Source organism: Podarcis raffonei, chromosome 15 (assembly GCF_027172205.1).
Source record: "Podarcis raffonei isolate rPodRaf1 chromosome 15, rPodRaf1.pri, whole genome shotgun sequence".
Classification (NCBI taxonomy): Eukaryota; Metazoa; Chordata; class Lepidosauria; order Squamata; family Lacertidae; genus Podarcis; species Podarcis raffonei.
In genome coordinates, this window is record NC_070616.1 from 2,902,286 (window position 1) to 2,930,280 (window position 27,995).

Here is a 27,995-nt window from a genome sequence, read left to right on the forward strand (position 1 = left end):
GTCGTAACAAGGAGACCACAACGACTTTCTCCGTTTTCATTTTTCCTTCCTTTCAAATAGCGGAGGATACACCGGGAAGGGAGAAGTGGCTCTCATTACCCTTTTATCGCCGGACTATTTTTTTTAGCGGAAGGAGACTAGAACTCCTCCCAGAAGGAGGAGCGATAAGCCACAGAGGTCTATAAATACCAGAGGGCGGAAGCGAAGCGGACATATTCGGCGCTGTCATTGACAAAAGGAGAGGTTGGAGAGAGTTTTGTCAACTGAAGCGACGGTCGGGATTCGTTTTTCCTAGTTGAATTGGTCGTAGCACATTGGTAAGACGGCGGAGAGGGTGGTTGGGAAAGGAGGCCGCCTTTCGAGCGACGTGGCGGCGCCTCCGGGGTGTGGCGTCACCGGCCTCCATTGTGGCGAGGCGCTGCCCGGCGACGTGGGGGGGGCGGGGCGGGGCGGAGGGGGCTCGGCGAGGGTCTTCCTGCGCAGCCCCGGCCAGAGGGGAGATGGGGTGGCTTCGTGGCGGGAGGCGCGCCTGAGGGGCGAGCGCGGCGCTTTCTGCGCCGGCGAGGTAAAAAGGAATAAACCGAGACCAGCCCTTCCCCCCCCCAATAAATTCATTTTTATTGTGCTGTAATGGAGGTCCTCACAAAGAAGCGGGCAAAAGCCGTGTCGTGGCGGTCGGGAGACGCGCGTTTTAAATGGGTGGGGAACCCTATAAGCGGGAGTTGACGCACATACTTAATACTGTATAGTAAAAATGCACCCGTGTATGAAGCACAAAGAAGCAAACGCGGTGCTATATTTTTTTAAAAACGGGGATGAGGAGAGTCGGTTGCCAGAAACCTACGGGGCTAATTTTAGGAGTCCTGGGTAGTTCTCCCGCCCACCTTCCCCCCCCAAAAAGTGCAGTTCAAATCGTTCCGGGAAAGTGGGTCATAATTACAAAAGATTTGGCATGTGATGGGCTGGCGTTATACTGGTATTTGTAGCAATAAGCTGCCTTTGAGTCAGTTCTAATAAGGGGAAATGGGATGTAAAGTATTAAAGCAAAAAAGAGGGGTGGCTTGGGAAAGCGCATGCGTAGTATGTATGTTTGTGAGCAAAAGCATAGTGGGGGGAAATAAGTGTGAGATCACTGAATTGGTTAAAAGGGGGCTTCAAAAGGTCATCCAGCTCAGCTCCTTGGTGGTTTTGTAGTAAGGGTCTCTCCCCCCTCCTCCCGCTTCTGACCTTGGTGCGTAGTACCTGACATTCAGAAGACATCTTAAGGCAGCCCTGTTCAGGGAAGTTTTTAATCTGTGATATTTTAGTGTATTTTTGGTTTCTATGGAAGCCGCCCAGAGTGGCTGGGGAAACCCAGCCAGATGGGCGGGGTACAAATAATAAATTATTATTATATTACTATTATTATTTGAGGATATCAAATAGTGCTTAGCTTGACTAGGCTTGCCATTTTCGCCTCCTTTTTCTGCTTGTAGATGCATGGGAGACAATTCCATTGTATCTCTGTTAATTGCTGATACAATATGAAAAATGTTGGAAACTTATTTGACAGTATACTCATATTGGTTCTGATGGGTATTAAAAACCTCACAGGCTTTAAGTGTTTCTGGTTATTGGATAACTTCTGCATTGCTGAAATGGGAAGGTGCTGAAGTATAATGAGATATTTATAATGTCTTATTATTGCAGATAAAAAATGCAGATCTTTGTCAAGACTCTGACTGGCAAGACCATCACCCTGGAGGTGGAGCCCAGCGACACCATTGAGAATGTGAAAGCTAAGATCCAGGACAAAGAAGGCATTCCCCCTGACCAGCAGAGGCTAATCTTTGCCGGAAAGCAGCTGGAAGATGGCCGCACCCTGTCTGACTACAACATCCAGAAGGAATCCACCCTCCATCTTGTGCTGCGTCTGAGGGGAGGTATGCAGATCTTTGTCAAGACTCTGACTGGCAAGACCATCACCCTGGAGGTGGAGCCCAGTGACACCATTGAGAACGTGAAAGCTAAGATCCAGGACAAAGAAGGCATTCCCCCTGACCAGCAGAGGCTGATCTTTGCTGGAAAGCAGCTGGAAGATGGCCGCACGCTCTCCGACTACAACATTCAGAAGGAATCCACCCTCCATCTTGTGCTGCGTCTGAGGGGAGGTATGCAGATCTTTGTCAAGACACTCACTGGGAAAACCATCACCCTGGAAGTGGAGCCCAGTGACACCATTGAGAACGTGAAAGCTAAGATCCAGGACAAAGAAGGCATTCCCCCTGACCAGCAGAGGCTGATCTTTGCCGGAAAGCAGCTGGAAGATGGCCGCACCCTGTCTGACTACAACATCCAGAAAGAATCCACCCTCCATCTTGTGCTGCGTCTGAGGGGAGGTATGCAGATCTTTGTCAAGACACTCACTGGGAAAACCATCACTCTGGAAGTGGAGCCCAGTGACACCATTGAGAACGTGAAAGCTAAGATCCAGGACAAAGAAGGCATTCCCCCTGACCAGCAGAGGCTGATCTTTGCCGGAAAGCAGCTGGAAGATGGCCGCACCCTCTCTGACTACAACATCCAGAAAGAATCCACCCTCCACCTTGTGCTGCGTCTGAGGGGAGGTATGCAGATCTTTGTCAAGACTCTGACTGGCAAGACCATCACCCTGGAAGTGGAGCCCAGTGACACCATTGAGAACGTGAAAGCTAAGATCCAGGACAAAGAAGGCATTCCCCCTGACCAGCAGAGGCTGATCTTTGCCGGGAAGCAGCTGGAAGATGGCCGCACGCTCTCCGACTACAACATCCAGAAAGAATCCACCCTCCACCTTGTGCTGCGTCTGAGGGGAGGTATGCAGATCTTTGTCAAGACACTCACTGGGAAGACCATCACTCTGGAAGTGGAGCCCAGTGACACCATTGAGAACGTGAAAGCTAAGATCCAGGACAAAGAAGGCATTCCCCCTGACCAGCAGAGGCTGATCTTCGCCGGAAAGCAGCTGGAAGATGGCCGCACCCTGTCTGACTACAACATCCAGAAAGAATCCACCCTCCATCTTGTGCTGCGTCTGAGAGGAGGTATGCAGATCTTTGTCAAGACACTCACTGGGAAGACCATCACCCTGGAGGTGGAGCCCAGCGACACCATTGAGAATGTGAAAGCTAAGATCCAGGACAAAGAAGGCATTCCCCCTGACCAGCAGAGGCTGATCTTCGCCGGGAAGCAGCTGGAAGATGGCCGCACACTTTCTGACTACAACATCCAGAAGGAATCCACCCTCCATCTTGTGCTGCGTCTGAGGGGAGGCATGCAAATCTTTGTCAAGACTCTGACTGGCAAGACCATCACCCTGGAGGTGGAGCCCAGTGACACCATTGAGAATGTGAAAGCTAAAATCCAGGACAAAGAAGGCATTCCCCCTGACCAGCAGAGGCTGATCTTCGCCGGAAAGCAGCTGGAAGATGGCCGCACGCTGTCTGACTACAACATCCAGAAGGAATCCACCCTCCACCTTGTGCTGCGTCTGAGAGGTGGCTTTTAGGTGTTAACGGAACTCTTTATTTGCAAGTTGCCAATAGCATTTGTTTGCACTGTAGCTGTTTAATGTCTTAATATTGTAAGGTAAATAAAAGTTTAACTGCTGGACTGTTGGTGTAAATGCTAAATAAAAGTTTTTGTTGCACATTACTTTGTAGTTCTCATGAATGATTAAGTATGGTGTTCAAGAATACTTTTCTCCCAGTTTTTTTACACTGTAGGTGTTGTGCGTAATTGCAAGCTTCTGGGAAAGAAATCAAAGGTAACATATAGCAAGAGATACCAAAATTAAGTGCAAGTTGACATGGATTCTGCAACTTAATCCTAAATAAACTGATACCAAACATGTCATGAGGTATAACTGCAATGATGGAAGTCACAGCACCAGACTTTTTGCCATGTTAAAACAGGTGTAAGCTTAGAATGCAGAATATGAAACTTGGGAGTCTAGAGTGCTCAAACTGATTAAACTGTAGCTCCTACAACTGCCATGACTTCTGGCAATTATATTTTAGTCACCTTAGTGGCTTGAGCTTTCTACAATGCTGGCAAGGACAAAACTAGGGGCACAGCTTTTCTTTACTTTGGTGCCACTCAAATGTTCTGTTTATGCTTGGAAGTTGCTTGTTTTCATCTTTATTTAAAGATGCAGAAAGAACTGAGAGTGATAAGTAACTGTGGAGGCTTTGATCTAAAATGGTAAGTAATGTACCATTTAGCATTAAGGGCTTGCACATGCAATTGATAAGGTCCTTTAAAAATAGCTCCAGTAATAACACACCCCATACAGCAGTTCCCATCCTAAACAAATTTGGCTGCTCTGGTGGGTAATAACCTGCTGTGGTTAAAGACCCAACCATTCATAACACTTTTCTAGAGCATCATCTTGACACGGTATTTCAGGGTTCAACAATCCATTTTGGGTCGAGTATGCAGTTGTCACAATGGAGGGCACTGACAAACTGAAAGTCTACATCGCTAGGACACCACAAGCTCTGCCTTATGCCAAATGTAACTTAATACATACCCACAGCTCTATAAATAAAGGCTGTCTACTTCAATGGTTCTCTGCAGTGTCAGATGGAGGCCCAGGAGGATTCACAATTTTTTCAGATGACTTGCTTGCCTTTTCTATTACACCACACAGGCAAAGGCAGAGTGGTGTCTGCAAACTCCTTGTCCCACCTCTGATGTCTCGCGTGCCATCATGGGGTGTGTGCACATGGCTTGGCCTAATTAGGTTCTCCATTGCTGCCCTAGGTGACTGAGGACATTTTCTTCAGTAGCCAAAGAGGCTAATATTCGCTCAGTGGGAGGTGTACCTGTAGCACAATGCACTTGATAAAAGCAATGCTCAGTAGCAGATTACTAACCAGGTTTATGGATTCCAAAGGCTCTGCTTGTGTAACAAGGGCACACCAATCACAACACATCCATGTGGGTAATAAATGCTGGTAAACCCCTTCCTCTGGCTGCCATGTAACGAGCTTCTGCCCCTCGTCGGAGTGCCTGCTCTAGTTTCTTTCTCACGTCTTTCCTTCTGGCTTCTGGGATGTTGTTTATTTCATCTTCACTGATTTCATAACCAAACATCTCAATCTATGGAGGCAACAAGAAACAGAATGGTGGCAGCAGTTGCTGTCGCAAGCGCTCGTGGCTTGTAAAGAAAGTGAAAAGCAGAGGGGTATCGCCACAAGCCTGGAAGCGCTATGTGGCCCTCACAGCAGCTTTTATCTTTAACTATCCATAACGCGTGGCGTGCTCTGATCCATGGGATCACAAAGAGTTGGACACGACTAAACAACAATGCTCTGCAGTCCTCTGTGTGTGTCCCACACCTGGCCTTAGGAAAAGAAGGCTGTGGGAAGGAGTTAGGCCTGGGTACCTGGTCAGTGGGGCAAAGTAGGGGGAGTTGGATTAGTACAGGCAGGCTGGGAAGCAGGTTCATGTCATGCCCCTAATATCTAAAAAAGCTTTTATATACACAAGGTATTGTTACATAAGGTACTGGAATGGCCAGCTGAGCTGGGGCAGGCGTGAAGTGTAGAGGGAGGGAGGTTTGGTCCAGTGTGGGGGAAGGGCAAAGGGATACTTGGGGTTAGCAAGCGGGGTGGCAGCCCCTAGTATGTCATGCTTTTTATCCCTATAAAAATGACAAATCTCGGAATGATTTTTCTATCTCGGCCCTCCTAATAATGCATTGGGAAGATGGGATAAATCTGTGGAGGTTTAAGGCTTCCAATGGCTACTAGCTTTGATGGCTGTGTTCCATCTATCCTTTCAGGCGCAGAATGCCTCTGAATGCCAGTTGCTGGGGAATCACAAATGTGGAGAGTTACTGTTAGGCCTTGTTCTCAGGCTACTTGGCCACAGGACGCTGGGCTGGATGAGCTATCGGCCTGGTCCAGCAGGACTTTGTTCCTTTCTGTTGCTGGACCATACCATAAAAATATAAAAGGCAGGCAATGAGAGAATGCTTCAAAATACCTTTGCATTCTTCTCATCTTCATTGTAGTCCCGAATATGCTCCCTTGTGGCTACATCCAAGCGTTCCCTTTCCTCGGTGCTCGAACCGTTAACAACTAAAAGAAACACAATTACTTTCTAGGTAGGAGACACCTAGGTTGCAACCTGTTTAAATCTATGACACTCTCACTTAACTAATTTGTGGCTCAGGCTGTCGCAATGTAACTAGTAGGGTCCAGCTTCTCTTTCCAATTTCAGATGGAATACGGGGATGGTCTTGGTGGATGAGGTGCAGCTCGAATCTAGCGCACTATCTCCATCCAGATGCCACCCAGACCTTACAATTGGGGCGTGACAGCAAGGGCCGCCCCCTTTGGTTCACCCCTAAAATCTGCTATTAGGAGATAAGGGTGCATCTCAACACGGAGGTCTGATTTAGCTATCACAACTAAGAAGCCAATGACAGCCCAGTTCTCCATGGAGGTTTTTCCTGACCCTTTCTAAAAGGGTGATGTTGAGCATTGGTAGATCTACACACACATGCCACGCAAAATGAAACAACTCCCAGCTACCAGGTGAAATGTTGGATGGCTTAAGCCATGGGTAGGCAAACTAAGGCCCGGAGGCTGGATCCGGCCCAATCGCCTTCTAAATCCGGCCTGCGGACGGTCTGGGAATCAGCATGTTTTTACATGAGTAGAATGTGTCCTTTTATTTAAAATGCATCTCTGGGTTATTTGTGGGGCATAGGAATTTTTTCATCCCCCCCCCCAAATATAGTCCAGCCCCCCCCCCAAAGTCTGAGGGACAGTGGACCGGCCCCTTGCTGAAAAAGTGTTCTGACCCCTGGCTTAGGCAATACGAGTGCAACAGGTTTGGGTGGTGACATTGGATCATGGAGATTACAAACTGGAAACTTTCTGGCAGATTGATGCTACCTCAGTAGGATTCCAGGCAGCCCACAGACACGTTAAAGGTAAAGGATGGAAAATGGTAATAGTTTGGATCCACTTCTGCAAAGCATAAACCCTCAAAGAATCTCCAAGTCTTCCACCAAGGAGTATTGTACTGAAATAGTTGCATCTCTGACCAGAAGGTGTCACTTATCTTCCATGGAAATGGCGATAGCCTCACTCTCCAGGCTGCCCAATGCATGCACACACATTTTGTGTTCCTTGCCTGTGATCTGTGACGTCCCTTAAGATGTTTCTGGGTAAAGAGAATGAAGGGAGCATCACGAGTGCTGGTGGGAGAAGGGTCAGGAGCCTCAAAGCAGACAGAGCAAGCGCCAGTGACTAGGTAATTCCAGTTTTGTCCCCGTCTTCCTCCCTGCTCAGTTCTACATGGGACAGCACTGAGACTAAGGAGGAGGGAGGGGGCAGGCAAGGCAACCCCCTGGACTGGTTGTAAGAAGGCAGGGAGGTGGGGGCAACAGGTTGGTGGGGCAGTTCCCCTTTTGCCCCAGTGGATCAGCCTCCAGTGCCTTCGTCCCCAAAGCCTTTAAACTTGACCCTGAATAAAGTTTTAGGAAAACGAGAAAGGGTGAAAAACAACAATCTGCACTGCGTTGTTTGTTATTTTATAAACCGGTATGTGTGTCCCTGCTCCTAGGCACGTTTTACCCCCAGGGAATGTGTCGCTTGATAATGTTCAATTTTAGTTGCATTAACTTAAAGTAAGTTTACACACAGCTGCGTGTTTTGTCTCAGTCACTTTTGGCTACTGGCTGTTACTTTTTATCCTTTTCAGCCTGACTTCTGTTTTTATTTGAGAAAGAGAAGGAGAGGGAGGGAAGGAGCTCATTTTAAAAATACATTGTACAGCGGTACCTCGGGTTACAGACGCTTCAGGTTACAGACTCTGCTAACCCAGAAATAGTACCTTGGGTTAAGAACTTTGCTTCAGGATGAGAACAGAAATCGCGAGGCAGCGGCAGGCCCCATTAGCTAAAATGGTACCTCAGGTTAAGAACAGTTTCAGGTTAAGAACGGACCTCCATAACGAATTAAGTACTTAACCCGAGGTACCACTGTATTAGCGACATCCAGTGGCAGTGAGTTCCACAGATGGCAGCATTTGCATTACAGAAAACTTCTGCTTACTTGAGCTGGCTGCCTCCATCATGTGCTTCAGCAGTTTGAAGGCAATGGTGTCTCCATCGGCGGTTTTGTGTTTCTGATGTGCAGCAACTGTGAAAGGTTGAAATGCAAAAGCCAAATTATGAGATGTGATTACTCTATTTAACCTTACATCCTGCTTTTTTGCCCAGTAGACCAGAGTTATTTCAGTCTCAGATTTGCAAATGTTTATATGCTGGTCAACAAGAACAAAAAATTGCTAGGCTTCTTTGCTTTCACAGGCGCATGCTGTTCATTTGTGGCACATTAGAATCTAAAGCACACATCCAATTATCTGTCAGTTTAATAAGCTTCCCTACCTGCCTGGCTGGAAGTGATTCCTGTTCACCACAGGCAATTAGGGAGAGTGTTGGAATCAAATTGCAAATCTCAATAATACCTGATTAATACCCGCAAATGCTTTTCACTAACCTGTGTCTGACAAGCAAAAATGAGGCAGGGAAGTCTGAGATGGCGTCTGGGACTGCAGGGAAGGTGCAGGGGCGAGGAGACTGCAAAGCAGGAAATCAGGTGCTCAGTAAGTCTTCAAAGCAAAGCCCTTTTACAAATCTCTTAGCCCATTTGTGAAGGGGAGGCACCAGTTCTCAGATGCAAGGGAAATAGGCCTGTTGTCAAAGTCAACAGTATTATGCTGCCCCTTCCCTTTGGGATCACTGTGGGCACATTCTGACTTTATGTTTCTAAGTTGTGGGGTGTACCTTTGCATGCCTGGACAGAACCTTACCTTCCAGCGGAATAGGTGTCAGGTGAAGGCTGCAAGAAAAATATGGAAGGAAAGTATTAAAATCTGTGTAAGCGACAGGATCTCCTTGGGGAACCCAAGTTTGTTTTAAGACCCAAGGCACAGGAGTTAAAATGCAGAAATCCAAAATGCTGAAGTCTAGGCTGCTGGAACATAGACAGGCTTGCTAGCCAGAGCCTGACTTGATCATTTGCCATGGCAGGGACAGTGAGCAAGATTGTCAAAACAGATGCATGTTTTCCAGTATAGGAACACCCAGCTCCAGGCTATTGGGCAAACCATCTCCATCACAGTGGACTGCCTTGCTTCCGTCTACAAGTTCCCTGGGCATTAGTATTTAGCAGTGGGTGAGCTCATTAAAACAAAACTTCATTTTGAAAAATAAAATATTACCATCTTCCTGTCCACAGCAAGTCTCTGCATTTCAGCCTGCAGCCTGCTTATCTGTTCCTCTGCCTTCATTTGCATTTCGTAGCGGACCTGTCTCTCCTGAAAGGCGCCAAATTGTAGTTGTTAAAACTTTGGAGGGGGGGGAGAGAGATTTCATACCTCCTGAGTGCTCGAATGGAGGCTGAATTGGTACTGTCGTACATTGATTCTACTTCACCTTCCTGCCTCCTGAGTGCCCAAATGCAGGCTAAAGTGGTAATAATAATAATAATAATAATAATAATAATAATAATAATAATAATAATAATAATAATTTATTTATACCCCACCCATCTGACTGGGTTTCCCCAGCCACACTGGGCAGCTTCCAACAGAATATTAAAATGCAATAACCTATTAAACATTAAAAGCTTCCCTAAACAGGGCTGCCTTCAGATGTCTTCTAAAAGTCTGGTAGTTGTTTTTCTCTATGACATCTGGTGGGAGGGTGTTCCACAGGGCGGGTGCCACCACCGAGAAGGCCCTCTGCCTGGTTCCCTGTAACTTGGCTTCTTGCAGCGAGGGAACCGCCCGAAGGCCCTCTGCCTTGGACCTCAGTGTCTGCGCTGAGTGATGGGGCTGGAGACGCTCCTTTAGGTATACTGGACCGAGGCCGTTTAGGGCTTTCAAGGTCAGCACCAACACTTTGAATTATGCTTGGAAACGTGCTGGGAGCCAGTGTAGGACTTTTAAGACCGGTGTTATATGGTCTCAGTGGCTGCTCCCAGTCACCAGTCTAGCAGCCTAGTGGTACAGTCCTATTCTGCCTCTAGGCCAAGTGTCCCTAGCTCCCCTCCTCCTTCAGCATCCAAATGCAGGGCAAAGTAGTACAGTCCTCCAGCTCCCCAGACTCTAGGCCTGGTTGTCTATTCTTCTCAAGTGCAGTCAGTGGCATAGCTAGCCGCTTGGGTGCCAGAGTCTGCATGGAGTCTGCTCAGCCCACCTGCCTCCCCCTCAACCACCCTCCAGCTGAAGGGGAGGCGGCAAGCAGACACAAGCCCAGGTGCCTGCAGGTGCCTGAGCCACTGCGACACTCCCAGGAGAGACACGTGGCTCGGGTGCGCTGCAGCACACACCCTGCAGGAAGTGGCCACTCAGTGCACCTGTTGTAAACAAAATCTGCCCTGATTCCCTTATGGGGTATCCAAGAGCCCGTATAGAGTCCTTATGTGGGTTCCCTATTGGTAGGAGAAAATAACAGAGGCCAACCAGAGAATATTGAGAAGCAAAGCAGCTAGTAAACCTGATCTTTATTAAAACTGTTGCAACAGGGTGCTCCCGTCACACGCAGGAGGATGGAGGAGGACCCAGAACAAAGGTGTGCCTGCCCTAATATAGACATTTTAAATTCCCTGCCCTGGAGCTCAAGGCCACCCCTCCATACATCATACATACATCACAGAAGGGGTGTAACCAAAGACCACCCTTCACAAACATCATACCTACATCACAGAAAAGGCGGTCTACAACAGAAATTTGAATGTTGTTTTTCCTGTCTGCCAGGTTATCTGATAATGCCTTATCTGATTGCCCTTCCTGGTAGTCTGCCAATTCCTTTGAGATGGTGATTTCCCAATTCCTGAGACAATGGGAAGGTTCCCTCACCCCCTCCTTCCTTGCAGTGAAACATTTGGTCAGTTTGGGAGTCAAAATGGTTTCAGGACGGTCTTCCTGTGCTGCTCCAGACATGTGGTCCACATATCTATGTTTGTGCTTGGTTGGTACATTTATGAACATTTATTATATATATATATGACCTTAATTTTTTTATTACGCCCCCCAGCTATGCTAGTGAATGCAGCTATGAAATCTCAAATGGTACAGTTCAGCTTAATCTGCACAATGCAATTATGCTTTTTTATGCAGATTTGTGTTTCATTATGTGAGGCTGTGCCCTTAATAGACCCAATTTACAGATGGGGAACTGAGGGGACAAGAGAGAGTAATGAATAGAGTGTCCCACCCGGGGTGTCCGTGGTTAAGCCAGTGGGGTTGGCACACACCCCTTTCTCCAGGACAGCCCCAACCATCTACGTAAATTGATTGTGTTTCTCTTAATCTTTATTCCACGGTTGGAAGGAAATACCTGAGACAGCTGATCTTCCAAATGGACCTTCTGCATTTCAAATTTTCTCTTATTCTCCTCTAAAAGCTGCAGGAATCTCATCTCTTGTAGCCTGCAAATCCATTATAAAAAAAAATGTTGCAGATTAACTCCCAGGAAATTAAAGCAGATATGGGTGCCCAATTTCTCCCGACCCTTACGCTGTAGGGTACTCAGTGGAATGATTAAAACAGCTGGGAGCAAAGTCTTAGCAGAGTACTACCTCGCCTCTTGGCTCAATTTTTCTGGCACATTTGGAAATCTAAGAAACACCACAATATACCCATTTCACAGAAGTGAAAAACTGGGGTGCTCTGAGCTCCCTGCCACACCTCCCCAAGCACTTATATGCATTTTCAAACAAATAAAACATGGATAGAAACACAGTCCATCCCACAAAGCAACAATGGGCAACATCTCAACCAAGGAATGCCCCCCCATAATTAAAAAAGCAACCCCTCGATTTAAAAATAAGAATGGGACAAGAGTATTTCGGGTGCCACTGATGCCATGCTGGGGACTGAGAATTAGCTGAGAATGTGGGTAACTGTAAATGCTGCTGACAGGAAAAGTCTTACCTCTTCTGCTCTTCCGCTCTGAACCTTTGAAGTCTCTCTTCCTGTTGCGTCCTCTCAAGGCGTTGCTCTTCCAGCAACTGGCGCTCCTCTCTGAAAATCAGGACGTGCCCTGTTTGCTGTATGTATTCTCTCTCCCCGCCTTTCCGTGCCCTCAGGTGAGCCTCAAAAATGCCACCGATGCTCCGAAGGAGTGGGAGAGGACCAGAATGACATGGGCACACATTCATACGTTTCCAAGCACAACTCAAAGTGCTGGTGCTGACCCAAAAGGCCTTGGTCCAGTAGACCTGAAGGAGCATCTCCACCCCCATCGTTCTGCCCGGACACTGAGGTCCAGCGCCAAGGGCCTTCTGGTGGTTCCCTACCTGTGAGAAGTGAGGTTACAGGGAACCAGGCAGAGGGCCTTCTCGGTAGTGGCACCCACCCTGTGGAACTCCCTCCCACCAGATGTCAAAGAGGAAAACAACGACCAGACTTTTAGAAGACATCTGAAGGCAGCCCTGTTTAGGGAAGCTTTTAATGTTTAATAGACTATTTTATTTTAATATTCTGTTGAAAGCCACCCAGAGTGGCTAGGGAAGCCCAGCCAGATGGGTGGGCTATAAATAAATTATTATTATTATTATTATTATTATTATTATTATTATTATTGGCAAAAAAGGATTAAAAAGCACTAAGTACGTTCTGGGTCCTTGCCAGGGCTGGTCAGCTCTTTGCTGGTTAGGCAAAGTGAGACAAAACGACAAGATCCCAGTCCTCATGGTTCTGAACCCTGGGCTGATTTAAATAGGAACAGAGCCAGACCCTTGGTCAATTTAGCTCAGTACTGTCCACACTGACTGGAAGCAGCTCTCCAGGGGTTCCGGCAGGGGACTGTTCCAGACCCACCTGGAGGTGCTGAGGATACTGAGCCGCACCCCCTTCCCTTGTGCATTTCATGGGGCCCTGGAGCAAGAGGACGCCCCTTAAGCACCTTGTTTGCCTCCTGTCTTCTGGCCTTGTCCTTGGAGGTGGTACAGCTTGGAAATCTCTGTAGCGCCACGGAGGAAAAGCTCAAAGTGGGAGGGAAAGAGAAATAGTGAATGTTAATCGGCTACATAGCTGTCAACTTACAGATTTGAAAATAAGGGACCAGCAGCCTCAAAAATAAGGGACCAGCAGCCGAAATAAGGGATTTCCCCAGCACAGGTATGTTCAACTTCTGAGCCCCTCCGAGCCAAAGGCAGAAAGCCCAGCCAGCAGCCAAACGAAGCCTCAAGTGGTGGTTCCCACAGTGCAGCAACCCAGCAATGGGGATGCAGCAAGGAAAACCACCGTCACCTCTCCGCTGGGAAGCGCTGAGCAAAGGCGAGTCCCCAGGCAACACGGCCGATTTGATCGGCACAAGGCATGCAAGCTCCACCCCCCAGTCGTTCTTAGACTCCTTATTGGGTGAGCAACGCAGCCAAGCAACACAGTTGGAGCCTCCCTCCTCCCTGGCCGGCAGGGAGGGAGGGAGAGGAGCTGCTTCCTTTGAAACCCGGGAAATTTAAGGGACATCATCAATAAGGGACAGCAGCGGGACATGGCGCTGGGATAAGGGACTTTCCCGCCAAATAAGGGACGGTTGACAGCTATGATCGGCTCTCCTGCCCCATACCTTTGAATGACACATGGAATGACAGGCACAAAAGCTGATAAAATTCCAGCATGTTTTGAAAATGTACCTGTGCACTCTGGAAGCTCTCTCCCCTTCTCCCCCCCCGCCACTAGAGTTTCATGCCATGTGTCCTCAAGATGATTATCAGATGTATTTTATGCATCTCGCCCCCTTTACCCCATTCCGGCACCTGCACATCTCAAGAGATTGGGCATTGCTGAGACTAATGCTTGCCCCCCACAGGTGCCCAAGCTTAGCAGGTCCTAGAAACCAAACTTGTTAGTGTTGCAGCACCAGCCCTCTGGAATCAGTACCTAGCCCATATCAGAGAGTTGTGATGTTTTGGCCCCTGCCAAAGGCATTTTAGTTTAAAAACGCTTTCCCTGGAGTGACCCAGTCATTTTATGAAATATTAATTGTGTGTCTGCAGAAATGGCTTGATTGGAGCTGGGGGTGGGGAGAGAGAATTTGATTTATTTATTAACAAAACCTCTATACTGCTTCATTGTAAATGATACTTCCAAGCAGTTTTGCAAACAATACTTGCTGAGATGATTTTATTTTTTTAGAGAGTTCATGTGTGCTTTTAAGTCTTCCTTCTTACCTTGTATACTGCTTCAGTGGCTTGCTGCTATGATGGAACAATTACCATTTTACTGTGGTTTTATATTTTTAACTTTGGCTCTGCCTGGAGACAGAACGTAATAGGCAGTATGTAGAATACTGTGATAGGCTTGGGGGATCATTCTGGTTGATACAAAGGGGTGTCTTCTACTCCAGTCCAAGCCTTTAGGTCTACTTTCTTGGCTGCTTTGCATACTTTTTATTATGGCTCTTATTTGGCTGCTTTTTTTTTTAAAAAAAAGTTAATTGTTTTGTATTTTAAAAATCTTGCTTTGCAGTTTGTTGCCTTACACCTGCTGGGGGACAAAGGTGGGAAAAATGTATTTGTTCAGGCTGGCTGCAAAAAAAGATTAGGAAGATAAAGTTAGATCATATTGCTATAAATTGTTTTGGGAACTCAGACTTTTCATCTCAAGTCAGCTGATGGCACATCTGATTTTTCTCTCCTATATCATTAACGTTTGCTGTATTACTGCTGTGTTTGTATTTTGGTATTTGTAACGTAATTGCCTTGGCCTTTGGCTAGCACAATATATTTATTGATTTGTATTTATTTTTCTTCTATGGACTGTTATTGGTTTGTTTGTTATGTATTTTGTGTTCTCATTTTGTATTTTTATGTTGCAAACCACCCTGTGATCCTCACATCGAGGGCGGTATACAAACTAAATAAATAAAAATAATAAATTGATTGATTGATTGACAGGTAAATGTTTTGAGGCTGAGAGGAAGGAATGAGCCTGAACAGAAGACACCCATCAAGGTCTTACTTTGGGTAGGGTCATGGATCGGGGTGGGTTCCTTGTTTCCTCCCAGCAACTGGCTGTACAAATCTTCAAAGAAGTGTTTCTCCATCATGTCTTGGAACTCTTGCACAAGCAGAGACGGTCCCCAGGTTTTCAGTGTTGCTTCCAATTCCACTGGCTGCAGTAAAAGGCAGGGATGGTGGGTGGGTAAAACTGCTCAATGGTGGCTGGTGGGGCACCCAAGTTCCTCAAAGGTAGGGCCAACAAACATCCTCTTAGAAACAAAAGGGCTTTTGCTCCCCCCCTCCAAAAGCAGCAGCTTTTGAAACAATTTTAAAAACAAATTTTAAAACAATTTCAAAAACAAAGCCACACAAAAGCAAAAAGTTCTATCCATGGCAGAGTTTAGAAGAAACATTATAAACAACAGATAATACAATCATTCCAGAAGTCCATTCAACTTCCAAAGTGTTCGAAAACCAAAGCACGTCTTCTGATTGGCTGCAGGAAGCTCCTGCAGCCAATCGGAAGCTGCGGAAGCCCTGTTGGACATTCAGCTTTCAAAAGAATGTTTGAAAACTGGAACAGTCACTTCCGGGTTTTGATCGTTCGGGAGCCAAATTGTCCGAAAACTAGGCTGTTCGAAAACCAAGATATGATTGTACATGCAAAGATGGTGAAGTAAGAAAGTCATAGGAATGTTAGAATTTCTGGAGGGTGGTGACACGAGAACAGGACCTTTTCAGTGGTGGCTCCCTGCTTGTAGGATGTTCTCCCCAGGAAGGCATTTGGGGTTCCAAACAAGAGTTGTTCCCAGCTATACCTGAAGACATCAGGGAATGAACTGAGGTCTTCTGCATGAAGGCAATTACTCTTCCCCTGAGCTACAGCTTTCCCCCACATACAGATGGACAGATCTCCACTAGAACAACATTCCATAATCTTAGGATGTAGCCCCATTCACCCCTGATTCTTGTCCATACCAATTCTATATTATTCCAGCCTTTAATGCAATACTTGTTGAAGTTACACGTTTAATGTACATAAAACGTGGTATTTTAATGTATTGTATTTAAAATGCTGCAAAGGGAAGTTTACTGTGGCCAAGAAGTTTCACTCTGGCAAAAGCGTCAGAGAAGGCTGGCATCTTTCCATTTCAGTGAGCTAAACTACCTTATATTGGAATTGGAAACTTGAGAAGCCAGTGTGTGTTTGTTGGTGACGGCTAGTAGCAGCGGTTGCAGAGAAGTTCTGCAGTGATGAACAAGCTTAGGATCTCCCCCTGGGACCAGAGAGAGGACCGTTTACTGAACAGCATGAAGGACTGGACCCCATTGCTTGGTTATTTTGGAACGTTTATCTTATTAAATCTGTTCTGCAGCAAAGCTTTGAAACTCAATTCTTGCGGAGGAGAGAATTCATTTCTGCACAAGGTCCCCATCAGGGGTTCTGCTGGACAACTCTAACAATGCTTTGTAAAACAGTTGTGGCATTAGATTTCATCAGGCTGCACATACGGATTGACACGTGAGTAGCCGGCCATGGAGCAGCAGGACAAAAATGGTGGTGAACACAGGGAGACAGTTGTATGACGGCCGCTCCAGTCCCAGGATAATCTGGTCCCAGATGTACAACAGAGTATCCATGTTTAAGTAGCCTGCAAACAAAGCAAAGATGAAGAGCATCTCACTAGCTTCCCTGAGGCATAACGAACACTTCAGGAAGGTCTGTGGCTGGTGGTGGAGTGTCTACCTTGTAAGCAGTGTTGAATGGTTTCTTTAAATTTTAGGTTTCATTATTGTTTCACAAGATGTGTATGTCTTTAAGGGCCAGAGCAAATAACATGACCTAGTTTTACAGCTGTGAAGCAGTATAGCAGGTGCTGTTAAAGGTAAAGGGGCCCCTGACCATTAGGTCCAGTCGTGACCGATTCTGGGGTTGCGGCGCTCATCTCGCTTTAGTGGCCGAGGGAGCCGGCGTACAGCTTCCGGGTCATGTGGCCAGCATGACTAAGCCGCTTCTGGTGAACCAGAGCAGCGCACGGAAACGCCGTTTACCTTCCCACCGGAGCGGTACCTATTTATCTACTTGCACTTTGATGTGCTTTTGAACTGCTAGGTTGGCAGGAGCAGGGACCGAGCAACGGGAGCTTACCCCGTTGTGGGGATTCAAACCGCCGACCTTCTGATCGGCAAGCCCGAGGCTCTGTGGTTTAACCCACAGCGCAATCCGCGTCCCTTAGCAGATGCTGTTAAGTTATGTTAATTAAGCTGTCGGGTATAGTATATGAAGAGCAGCATGTAGCTCTCTCAGTACAATGGTACCTCAGGTTACATACGCTTCAGGTTACAGACTCTGCTAATGCAGAAATAGTACCTCAGGTTAAGAACTTTGCTTCAGGATGAGAACAGAAATTGTGTTCCAGTGGTGCGGCGGCAGCTGGAGGCCCCATTAGCTAAAGTGGTGCTTCAGGTTAAGAACAGTTTCAGGTTAAGAACGGACCTCCGGAACGAATTAAGTACTTAACCTGAGGTACCACTGTACCCTGGTGGATGGGTTACACTTATTGATATAATGTAATTTAGTGTAAAATGGGTTTTTGTTTTTGTTATTAAACCAAGCAAAAGTTACTTTTGCGTTTCTTGAATGTGTGGTCTCCCCAGCATGCCTTCTGTAGCCCAGCTAATCTGCAAAATAACCAACATGCAGAAGGTCCCAAATTCAACCCCTGGCATCTCAAGGCAGGACTGAGAATGTCTTCCTTCTGCACCCCTGGAGAGCTGCTGCCAGTCAGTGCAGACATTAATGAGCTGGATTGCCTGACAGTAGCTTCCTAAGTCTCTCTCTCTCTCTCTCTCTCTCTCTAACATACAGGTGCACTATGAGGGGTTTTGCTGTGGTGAGGAACGACAGAATCAAAATACAAAAGAAGAGCTCTGCTGGACCAGGCCAACAGTCCATCCTGTTCTCACGGTGTCCAAGCAGATGCCCCAGTAGGAAACCTTCAAGCAGGGCCCAAACACAAGAGCAACTCTCCCTCCTGGGGTTTCCAGAAACTGGTATTCAGAAGCATGGCTGCCTTTGACTGAGGAGGAAGCACATAGCCTTGTGACTAGTACAGTAACTATTGACAGCCTTATCCTGTTCCATGAACTGCCTAAAGGTAAAGGTAAAGGGACCCCTGACCATTAGGTCCAGTCGTGGCCGACTCTGGGGTTGTGGCGCTCATCTCGCTTTACTGGCCGAGGGAGCCGGCGTTCAGCTTCCGGGTCATGTGGCCAGCAGAACTAAGCCGCTTCTGGCGAACCAGAGCAGCGCACGGAAATGCCGTTTACCTTCCCACCGGACATGCTTTCAAACTGCTAGGTTGGCAGGAGCAGGGACTGAGCAATGGGAGCTCACCCTGTCATGGGGATTCGAACCGCCGACCTTCTGATCGGCAAGCCCTAGGCTCTGTGGTTTAACCCCCAGCGCCACCTGTGTCCCATGAACTGCCTAGTCCTCTTTTAAAGCCACCCAAGCTGGTGACCATCACTAGGCTTTGCAGGGCATGAAGTCATTAGTTTAACTATGGGATGTGTGAAGTGTGAAGTGGTACACCTTTTTGGCGGTCCTGAACCTCCCAGTTCCCAGTCTCAGCTCCAGGTTCAATTGTTTTTGGATTTTTTTTTATTATTATTTTTTGGTATGCCAAGAAGTGCATCTCACCAGCAAGCAGAGTGTCAATAGCCGGCTGGATCATGCGGCTCAGTCCCTTGAGTAAGGCGTCTCTGGAGTCTTCCCCTGGAAAACAGCAAAGATGTGGGATTCTACAAGTATATGATGATGATTATTTATTTACAGCACTTACATCCCGCTTTGTAGTCCCAAGAGGCTCTCAGAGCAGCTGACGGAACAATTCTCAATATCAAATCCAAGTTTGGTGGTGCCACTTTCAATTGTCATTGCACAAAACAAATGAAATACCGTGAAAATCCCTGAAACGAGAAGTAATCGACCAGAAATATTATCTTGTGGAAATAAGCTAAATAATAAAAATCAAAAAGTTTAAGGGAAAAAAAATAGAAAAACCTAAAATTGAACAAAGCCTTAATCAAAAAGGCTTAATCAAACCATCTGAAATCAGTTGCCTTATGAATTTTTTTCAATTTTGGTCATTTAAGGTTTATGATTTTTCTATTTCCTTCTGAGGAAACTGAATAGTTCAGTGAAATGAGGTTTGTAGCCGGCATCCCGTTAAGGCTTTGTTCAATTTTAGGTTTTTCTAATTTCCCCCCTGAAACTTTTTGATTAAGGCTTTGTTCAGTGTTAGGTTTTTCTCATTTTTTTCCTTAAACTTTTTGATTTTTATTATTTAGTTTATTTTCATAAGATAATATTTCTAGTCGATTACTTCTCGTTTCAGGGATTTTCATGGTATTTCATTTGTTTTGTGCAATTTCTCAATTCCGTGACTGTCTTTTTTCTACTACTTTCAATTGTCATGGCTTCCCCCAAATGACGCTGGGAACTGTAGCTTGTCAAGGGTGATGAGAGTTGCTAGGAAACTTGTATTCCACACCCAGAGCTACAATTCCCAGAGTGGTTTAGCCATCAATCTCTCTTCCCAGAGATCCGTGTGAATTGAAGCCCATCTCTTCTATAGAAGTTGGATCTGAAGGCATTCACATCAGCAGGAACATCATGAAACTAGGACTTTCCCCTCTAATCCCAAATCTTTGTTTAGGGTAAATTGGCCAAGAGACGTTAAGCTTGCTTATACAGAATTGGTGGTCCTTTTATTTTCAGTGCTCAAAGGTGAGTGACGTTACTTAGGCATCCAAGAAACCACCATCCACACTCAAGAGGGAAGAGTAAGCCAGCTCAGGGAAACCCCAAAATTTGCAGATGAAAAGCAAAAATAGAGGGCGAACGCTAAGAAGGTGAGGACTCCAGGACTTGCCAGTCAACATACTCAGTAGCTGCTGAGGACGAAATGGAGTACCTTGCGCAGGGGCCATGCACCCAAAGTTTAGGAAGAGAAATGCCCCTATAGTGACAGGATTACTGAGGTGGCGCCCTAAAGCAAACTTACCTGGTTGTGCATAAACGCTCTCCAGGAACCTTGCCAGATCTCTGTCTCTCTGCTCCAGCAGGGAGGCAACTTCTTCCACTATGCTGACCCGGGAAGGATCCTAGACAGAAATTTGCCACAAATAGTAAATCAAGAGAGTCTTACTTAAAGCCTAGTGGTGCCATTTGGATTCTGGATTAGCTGTTCTAAATAAAATTTAATTTAATAGAACAGGCTTCCTAATCCGCTGCCCTCCAGATGTTTGCAGGGAGGGGGAGACCTTGGTTGATGGCCAAGGCCGCTGGAATCCTATGCACAGCTCAGCAGGAATTGGGGTGTCCTATAACCCTATATAAGGGACGCGGGTGGCGCTGTGGGTTAAACCACAGAGCCTAGGACTTGCCGATCAGAAGGTCGGCAGTTCGAATCCCCGTGACGGGGTGAGCTCCCGTTGTTCGGTCCCTGCTCCTGCCAACCTAGCAGTTCGAAAGCACGCCAAAGTGCAAGTAGATAAATAGGTACCGCTCCAGCGGGAAGGTAAACGGCGTTTCCGTGCACTGCTCTGGTTTCGCCAGAAGCGGCTCAGTCATGCTGGCTACATGACCCGGAAGCTGTACGCCGGCTCCCTCAGCCAATAAAGCGAGATGAGTGCCGCAACCCCAGAGTCGGCCACGACTGGACCTAATGGTCAGGGGTCTCTTTACCTTTCTTTATAACCCTATATGAATGGGTGGAGAGGTGGAGATACCTGGACGGAGATGGAGAGTCTAACAAGTTGAGGATGGAGCTTCTTGAGAGACATAAATTCTTCAACCAGGAGGGCAGAAACAGACTCCACAGAGCTGGTGGAAGAACCCAAATCCAGAATAACTTGCAAGAGAGGCACGGGCAGGAAATAATCTTGGTCTCGCAGAGGTGTGGAGGTGCCCTGAAGCTTGTGGTAATAAGAAAGCACATTCCGCAGGCACTGTGCGGCAACTAAGGAGAGGTTTTTGGAAAAGCAGTGCATAGTTAACATATGGAACTCATTGCCACAGCATGACCATCAACCTAGATAGTTTTAAGAAGGCTAGGCAAATTCATGGAGGCAAAGGCTATTTGCCACGATGGTTATGGTTGGCCTCCACAATCGGAGTCAGTGATACTTCTGAATAGCAGTAGCTGAAAACCACAGGGGACGAGAGAGAGAGGTCTTGTGCTTGGGACTTGCTTGAGGGTTTCTCTTTGGGGAATCTGGTTGGCCACTGTGAGAACAGGATGCTGGACTAGGTAGGCCATTGGTCAGATTCAGCTGGCTGTTCTTATTGAACCACTTCTCAGCACTGACCCTGAAATGCTACCTGGAAAGAAAGCCCAACCCTTCAATCTCTCCATCACCACATTCTTTTTTTCCTGGTTGTGACAACAACACACACAGACACACTCATGTGAAGTTGGACTTGGACAGTCTTCCACATCCATGAGGACTAGACGCTTGCAACGGATCCCCAATATCCCCAATAACAACACACACAGACACACTCATGTGAAGTTGGACTTGGACAGTCTTCCACATCCATGAGGACTAGACGCTTGCAACGGATCCCCAATATACATCTGCGTATAATGGATACATGAAGCCACACTGAGATGTTGCTTCTCCTAACTGGAAATGCGCCTCCCAGGGAAAGCAAAGAAATAGACCACCCTTTCTGTCTCGAGGGCTTTGGACTGATGCCCCATGGTCTTGTTTGTGGTCTCTACCGGCTTCCTCCTTTCATCCCAACTTAGGCATGTGGGAAGGAACACTTGCTTTTTTCAAAAACAGGCATCTGCATGGCCACTGTGAGAACAGGATACATGGGACACCGGTCTGATCCAGAAAGACTCATTTATATTCTTCTGGGCTAAATAAGTCACTGTCAGTTCCTCGTTCTTCCAATCTTAGGTTCAGTTCTCCACGTTGCGACATCAGCTAAGTTAGTTAGTTGTGAAGGTAATGCTCCGCTTTGCGAAGGCAAACTTCACACCAGACGTGCAACAGTAGGTCCAGGAGCGTTACACCTGCTTTCCCTGACCTTCCTGGGTAGAAAACAGGGTGTCCCCCCCCCCCGACCATTTGTCCTCTCACAATTTGTTTGTTAGGCATATTGCTTGGCTGGAGCATGACCAGGGACGCAGATGTAATCAAGTATCGGGGGGAACATCTGAGGGAAACACCTGCTGACACGTGTATTTGCTAACGCTGAAAATGTGCTTAGATGGAAATATGTTAAGTTCAGGGTGGTTTCGCTACTGTTTCCAATTGTTGACTTCTGCTAATAAAAGGAGCCTCGGCAGAGCTAGCCGGCAGCTTGCTTGGAGCGTGCTTGCCAGCGTGCTTCTGCACAGCTGACCTGCATCCAACCTCCTGTCGTCTCCATTATTCCTACAGTTAGTTAGTTATTTTAAACCCTCATTAAAATTACCCAGTGTTGCAGAGTGAATTTCTCTTAAACACTTCCTAACACACACCTTTTTCTTCTTCCAAACTACAATGTGGCTTTGTATGGTATTTTTTTGCCAATTTGTATGCATTCATATGCACACTTCACCCCACTATATGCATCTTTATACACATTACTCATCTGCGTTGTAAAATTCAGAGAAGTTCCAGCTTCAGAGGCTGTTTTGGTTCATGCATTGTTTCAGAAAGTGCAAATCTGGTAAATTCACATTTAAATGCAAACTGAATTGAGTCCGCCTCCCCCCATCCCACCTCCAGCCTTCCTTAATACTTTTGTGTGACTCCTGTGGTGGTTTCTTCTTACCCTTGTGGTTTTTTAAGGACCGGAACGTCAGCTCAGAATCCAGCAGGGCTTGGCACCTCAGAGAGATCTCTCTGTCCTTCCAGGAAGTAGCTCTGTTTGCTGCCAAATGGGAGAGATAGCCTAACCTTGCTGGGAATGAGAAAAGGAACAGAAGAAAAGCAATGGTTGATGCATTTCATTTCATTTTCACTAAACTGGCCACCAAATAAAGAGATGCAATCGTGACAGTATGGTGTTGTATGCCCTCATATATTTATGGTGGGGATGTGATAAGCTTACTGGGATTTGGCAAAGCAATTTTGATGCCATTTCTAATATTACCAGTTAGTCATTGAACCCAAATCCTGCTCTGGCCCACCTGTCACTAGATGTCAATACATAAGGACCACACTGCCATGCTGCTTTCTGCTTCCCACTTAGAGATCACCTCCCATTGGAAAGACCCCAAAGGTCCATCTCTGATGGGATGGCAAGGGGAAAGCTTGGGACCTGGCTCTTTCTGAGCATCTAACACAAGACAGGAGGGGTGTCAGGGGCCAAAGTAAAAGCCACCATTCTGACCAGGAATGGTTCCCATTTATCAGATATGCAAACAGAAGCAATGTTATTGCCAGACCTTTGCTAACCACAAAGGCCAAGTAAGTTGTCCAAATACTTGTTTACCAGGTAAAGGGTGGGTTTAAGTTCCAAATAACAAACCACTGTTTGCACCTCCAAAAGGAGAAGAAAGCAACCCATTTCACAGAAGGGAAAACTGAGTAAAACAAACTGGTGATGGCCCAAGCCATCTGGAGGTCTTGCCTTCGCTGTTTGCCTGCCTGTTTTAGAGAACTGATACGTGTCATACCTTTCGTGTTAGAGAGGTAAATCTTCCAGGTGAGATGACGCAAATCGGCAGGTAAGGGCTGGTTAAAAAGAGAACAAAGCCTCCCTCGCAGCTCTGGCCGTTCCTCCAGCAAGGTCACCTGAAAGGAAGGAGTTGGCTCATTGAACGTGGCTGAATTAAGGCTCCTTTTTCTACAATAGCTGAACCACCGGATACCATAGCAAAGTTGCTTAGAGCAAATGTTTTGCTCACAGAAGGCTCCAGGTTCAATCCCTGGCCAGGTAGGGCTGGGAAAGACTCGTCTGAAGCACTGGAGAGCTGCTGCCAGTCAGTGTAGGTAATACTGAGCTAGATGGACCAACGATCTGACTGATGGGTCCTTTAGGGGCATTTCCTTGCCAACCTCAGTCTATCCTCACTTGCCCTGTCCTCTTGCTTCCATCAGTCCCAGAGGCTGACCCTGCCTGTCCTTTTCCTCTTCCTCCTAAGTATCATTGTTGTGCCTTGCAGAAGTCAGCAGGAAGAAGGACAAAACGGGAATTACCGTATTTTTTGCTCCATAACACTCACTTTTTTCCTCCTAGAAAGTAAGGGGAAATGTCTGTGCGTGTTATGGAGCGAATGCCTACGGATGGCGGGGGGATCTGCTGCAGTCGTGAGCAGAGGATCCATGGTTCCCCTTCCTTCCCTCCTCCGTGGTTCGCTTTGCTCGCTTTGAAACAGCAAAGCGGGAGAAGAGCCACTGAGTGGGGAGAAGAGAGGGACAGAGAGCCTGGTTACAAAGCACGGATCCACATGGATCCTTAGGATTTTTGCACTGGGTCACCCCAAATTCACCATCAGATCACATAGCATGTCCAAGGCTACAGCTTGCACCAAAAAAATCACACACCCACTGTTGCTTGGGGCCGCAGTGGTGCAAAAACGTGGTTACAAAGCATGGATCCACATGGATCCTCAGGATTTTTGCATTGGGCTACCCCAAACTCACCGTCAGATCACATGTCTGTGGCCACAGCATGAACCACAAGAATCATACATCCGCTGTTTCGTTTAGAATATTTTTTTTCTTGTTTTCCTCCTCTAAAAACTATGTGCGTGTTATGGTCGCGTGTGTGTTATAGAGCGAAAAATACGGTAGTTTGCTCTCCTGTCATTGGCTCTGGCGCCACCTACTGTTGGGCTCCACACCTTCCACCCTACCAGCCCTAGTGGGTGTCAGCCCCACACTGCCCCAACTGAGAATACAAAGCAGCAAAACTACGTACCACTCCATCCTTGAGGTGATTCAGCAGCAGGGCTGGCTTATTTTTCACCCGCCGGTCTCCATCCTGAATCTCCTGGGCGATCTGGCAATAAATCTGTTCCTCTAAGCAGCCACTAACCTGCGACATCAGGGCCTTATAAGCATCACCTGAAAGAATATCAAAAAACGAGTGGATTATTTCACAACATTTTCTTAACTCCCCTTTTCAAGGAGGGGCAAAGTGGAGGGGCAGATCCATTTCTAGGGACAGGGAAGAAATTTGGTTTGGTTGACATTTTGGTTCTAACACACCTGATTTGCACCTTGTGGAAATAGTATAGGAAACGAAAGCAGCCATCTTTCAAAATTCACACTTCTCCAAATTTTCAGTGTTGGCTCCAACCAAACAAATGTGCACAGAATGCATATTATTAGCAGGACATGTATAAAAAAAATGCATATATTAGTGGAAATGTCACATCAAGATGGATTATACTGGGGGGGTATTGCTTGCAAAAAAAAAAAAAGTATATTAGGCAAAAGTTCATACAAAAATGTGTTTATTAGGAGAGATGTGTGCTAAAAATAGATTTGGTGGGCTCTTTTTCTAAAAAAATTGCAAATCGATGAGGAAATTTGGCAAAGAGAACAGAAACTGAGAGAAATTGAAATTGACAACTCAAGTTTACCCAGTGTGCTTCGTGACTGAGGATTTGAACGCAGGTCTCTCTTGAGAGCTTTGCGTCTCCTGCTGATTGTGGCAGGGAAGGGAAACTATAGCCAGACCTCTAGCCCAAGAGGACCAGGTGACCTGGGCAGCTAAAAGGGATCTTGGAGGCCCTACGCTGGTTCTCCCTTAGGATTGGCTGCTTAGTCTGAATAGCTTGCTCCTGGGAGAAGCTGAGCAGATCCTGGAGAACTCTGGTTTCACTTGCATGTGTGGCATTTCTTAAGCCTCTCCCTCCCCACAGCAAATCCACTAGAAGTGAACTGTTTATCAGGCCTGGTTCCTAAACTCTCACCTCCTTGGATGGCGCTGACTGCTTTCTCCAGGACAAAACCTTTCGCTGCCTCTGAGAGGTCCTGCAAGGCATTGATGTGGCTCTCAACCATCTGCTGCTGGACAGCGTCGGACAGCGCCAGAATGAAATCTTCCCATTCCTGATAAAGGGGGAAAGAGTCAAACAGCATTTGCAGATCTCTATGACAAACCTAGACAGCATCTTAAAAAGCAGAGACATCACCTTGCCAACAAAGGTCCGTATAGTTAAAGCTATGGTTTCCCCAGTAGTGATGTATAGAAGTGAGAGCTGGACCATAAAGAAGGCTGATCGCCGAAGAATTGATGCTTTTGAATTCTGGTGCTGGAGAAGACTCTTGAGAGTCCCATGGACTGCAAGAAGATCCAACCTCTCCATTCTGAAGGAAATCAGCCCTGAGTGCTCCCTGGAAGGACAGATCCTGAAGCTGAGGCTCCAATACTTTGGCCACCTCCTGAGAAGAGAAGACTCCCTGGAAAAGACCCTGATGCTGGGAAAGATGGAGGGCCCAAGGAGAAGGGGATGGCAGAGGACGAGATGGTGGGACAGTGTTCTCGAAGCTACCAGCATGAGTCTGACCAAACTGCGGGAGGCAGTGGAAGACAGGAGTGCCTGGCGTGCTCTGGTCCAGGGGGTCACAAAGAGTTGGACACGACTAAACAACAACATCTCTATCTCTAGATATAGCTTTGCCAGTTGGACTTCTGCCTGATTGGCATGAGGGTGTTTGGGAGGCAAGCAGATTCAGGAGCAGCCTTGGTTGCCAGCTTCTTCCCTTGGCCCTGCTCCAGTGTATTTAACACCCTCTTGACATGCAAGAGGGGAAATTACCTTTATAGAACAGCTTCGGCGGCTAAATTTCGGACAAAACCACATCTATTATTATTATTTATTATTGGTGATGATGATGATAGTTGGCAGCCACTGAAAACAACCCTGTTGCAAAGTCAGGAAACCTGCATTTCAGTCTATGGGGTTCCTGGACCCTCTCAGATCCCAGATGCAGACAGTCCAGTCCACCTGTCCTACCTGTGACTTCTCAACGCTGAGTCGCACCTTCTGCAGCCAAATCAGAGCACCTGAGGAACCAGCCATGAATTTCAACTGCTTTTCTCATAAGGAGTCAAGCGGCGCTTAGAGATCTGTTGCTACAACAGTCCCTTTTTTCAAACCGGAAACAGTTATTGTTTGATGCTAAATTTAGCTGTTGGAGATCAGGTGACCTTCACCTGCCTCTCTTACCTGCCCAGAGATGTTTCTTCAAAGTGTTTATAAAATCACTTTAAATTGTAAAATTTTCTGCGTGGCATGCAGAGAACACGACTTTTTCTGTTTGAACAAGTTTTCATAGTGAAGAATTATTTATTTTTTAGACCAGTCTGAACCTGAAATTTCCATTAAAAACATCAGTGGGGGGGTTTTAAATCGTTGAATCACTTTGAGCTGTTTCCCAGGAAGAGATTCATACGTGAAATGAAAAAATCACATTTATAGTTATTTATAATTAACCCTGCCCCCTTTAAAAGATTGTTCATGTGAACCCGCCTCTTCTCAATGCACCATGTGTCAGTCATTCCTCCCTCCCCATCTGCCTCACTCTGCCCAACAGTAGGACCGGGCCTCTTGACTTAGGGGAGAGGGGATGTGTTTTTCATGTTTTCATCTCAATTTATAAGCATGAGGGAAAAGCACACTTACTTTCTCAATAAGTAGGTCTGGCAGTGAGTGTGGCTGTGCCTGGTGCCTTTCCGCCCAAAGGGTGGCATTTCCAGATAACTTGTGATGTGCACGAGTGGTGAAACCACAAGCATAAAAAAGGGGAACTAACAAAAAAGGAGGAAATCTTATTCTTAACGGGGGCCTTGCGTGACTCTGTTTCTCTGCCTTGGCAGGAGGCAAGCAGACAGATATTAGCAATATTCCGGCATCTCTGAAACGTGGAACGATTCACACACCCATCAGTCTTCTAAATGCAATTGTCATTCTCTTGATGGGAACAGGCAGTCGATAGTAACCACTTCCTCTAGATTGCCTCCGACATAACCGTCTGCAA

The 27,995-nt window shown here is 46.6% G+C and overlaps 2 protein-coding genes across 4 annotated transcripts; one reads left to right on the forward strand and one right to left on the reverse strand.

Moving 5' to 3' along the window:
* Positions 1-196: 196 nt before the first annotated feature.
* On the forward strand, positions 197-3,672 carry UBC (ubiquitin C). Its single transcript, XM_053366734.1, has 2 exons — positions 197-317; positions 1,690-3,672. Exon 2 carries the CDS (start codon positions 1,697-1,699, stop codon positions 3,524-3,526), a length of 1,830 nt encoding a protein of 609 aa, XP_053222709.1. The 5' UTR covers positions 197-317; positions 1,690-1,696; the 3' UTR covers positions 3,527-3,672.
* A 1,208-nt stretch (positions 3,673-4,880) lies between these two features.
* LOC128402568 (uncharacterized) lies at positions 4,881-27,738 on the reverse strand. 3 transcript variants are annotated; one of them, XM_053366790.1, is made up of 19 exons: positions 27,641-27,738; positions 25,925-26,063; positions 24,925-25,070; positions 23,678-23,795; positions 22,831-22,959; positions 20,790-21,019; positions 20,063-20,162; positions 18,697-18,771; positions 16,506-16,645; positions 15,013-15,166; positions 12,953-13,031; positions 11,980-12,069; positions 11,384-11,474; positions 9,262-9,357; positions 8,851-8,879; positions 8,538-8,617; positions 8,091-8,177; positions 6,010-6,104; positions 4,881-5,121 (listed from the first exon to the last, which is right to left on the reverse strand). In XM_053366790.1, exons 2-19 carry the CDS (start codon positions 26,013-26,015, stop codon positions 4,945-4,947), a joined length of 2,007 nt encoding a protein of 668 aa, XP_053222765.1. In that variant the 5' UTR covers positions 26,016-26,063; positions 27,641-27,738; the 3' UTR covers positions 4,881-4,944. The 3 variants fall into 3 exon arrangements, with proteins under 3 accessions (XP_053222765.1, XP_053222763.1, XP_053222764.1); XM_053366788.1 differs by lacking the exon at positions 27,641-27,738 and adding an exon at positions 26,972-27,103; XM_053366789.1 differs by lacking the exons at positions 18,697-18,771; positions 27,641-27,738 and adding an exon at positions 26,972-27,103.
* Between the last annotated feature and the right edge of the window lie 257 nt (positions 27,739-27,995).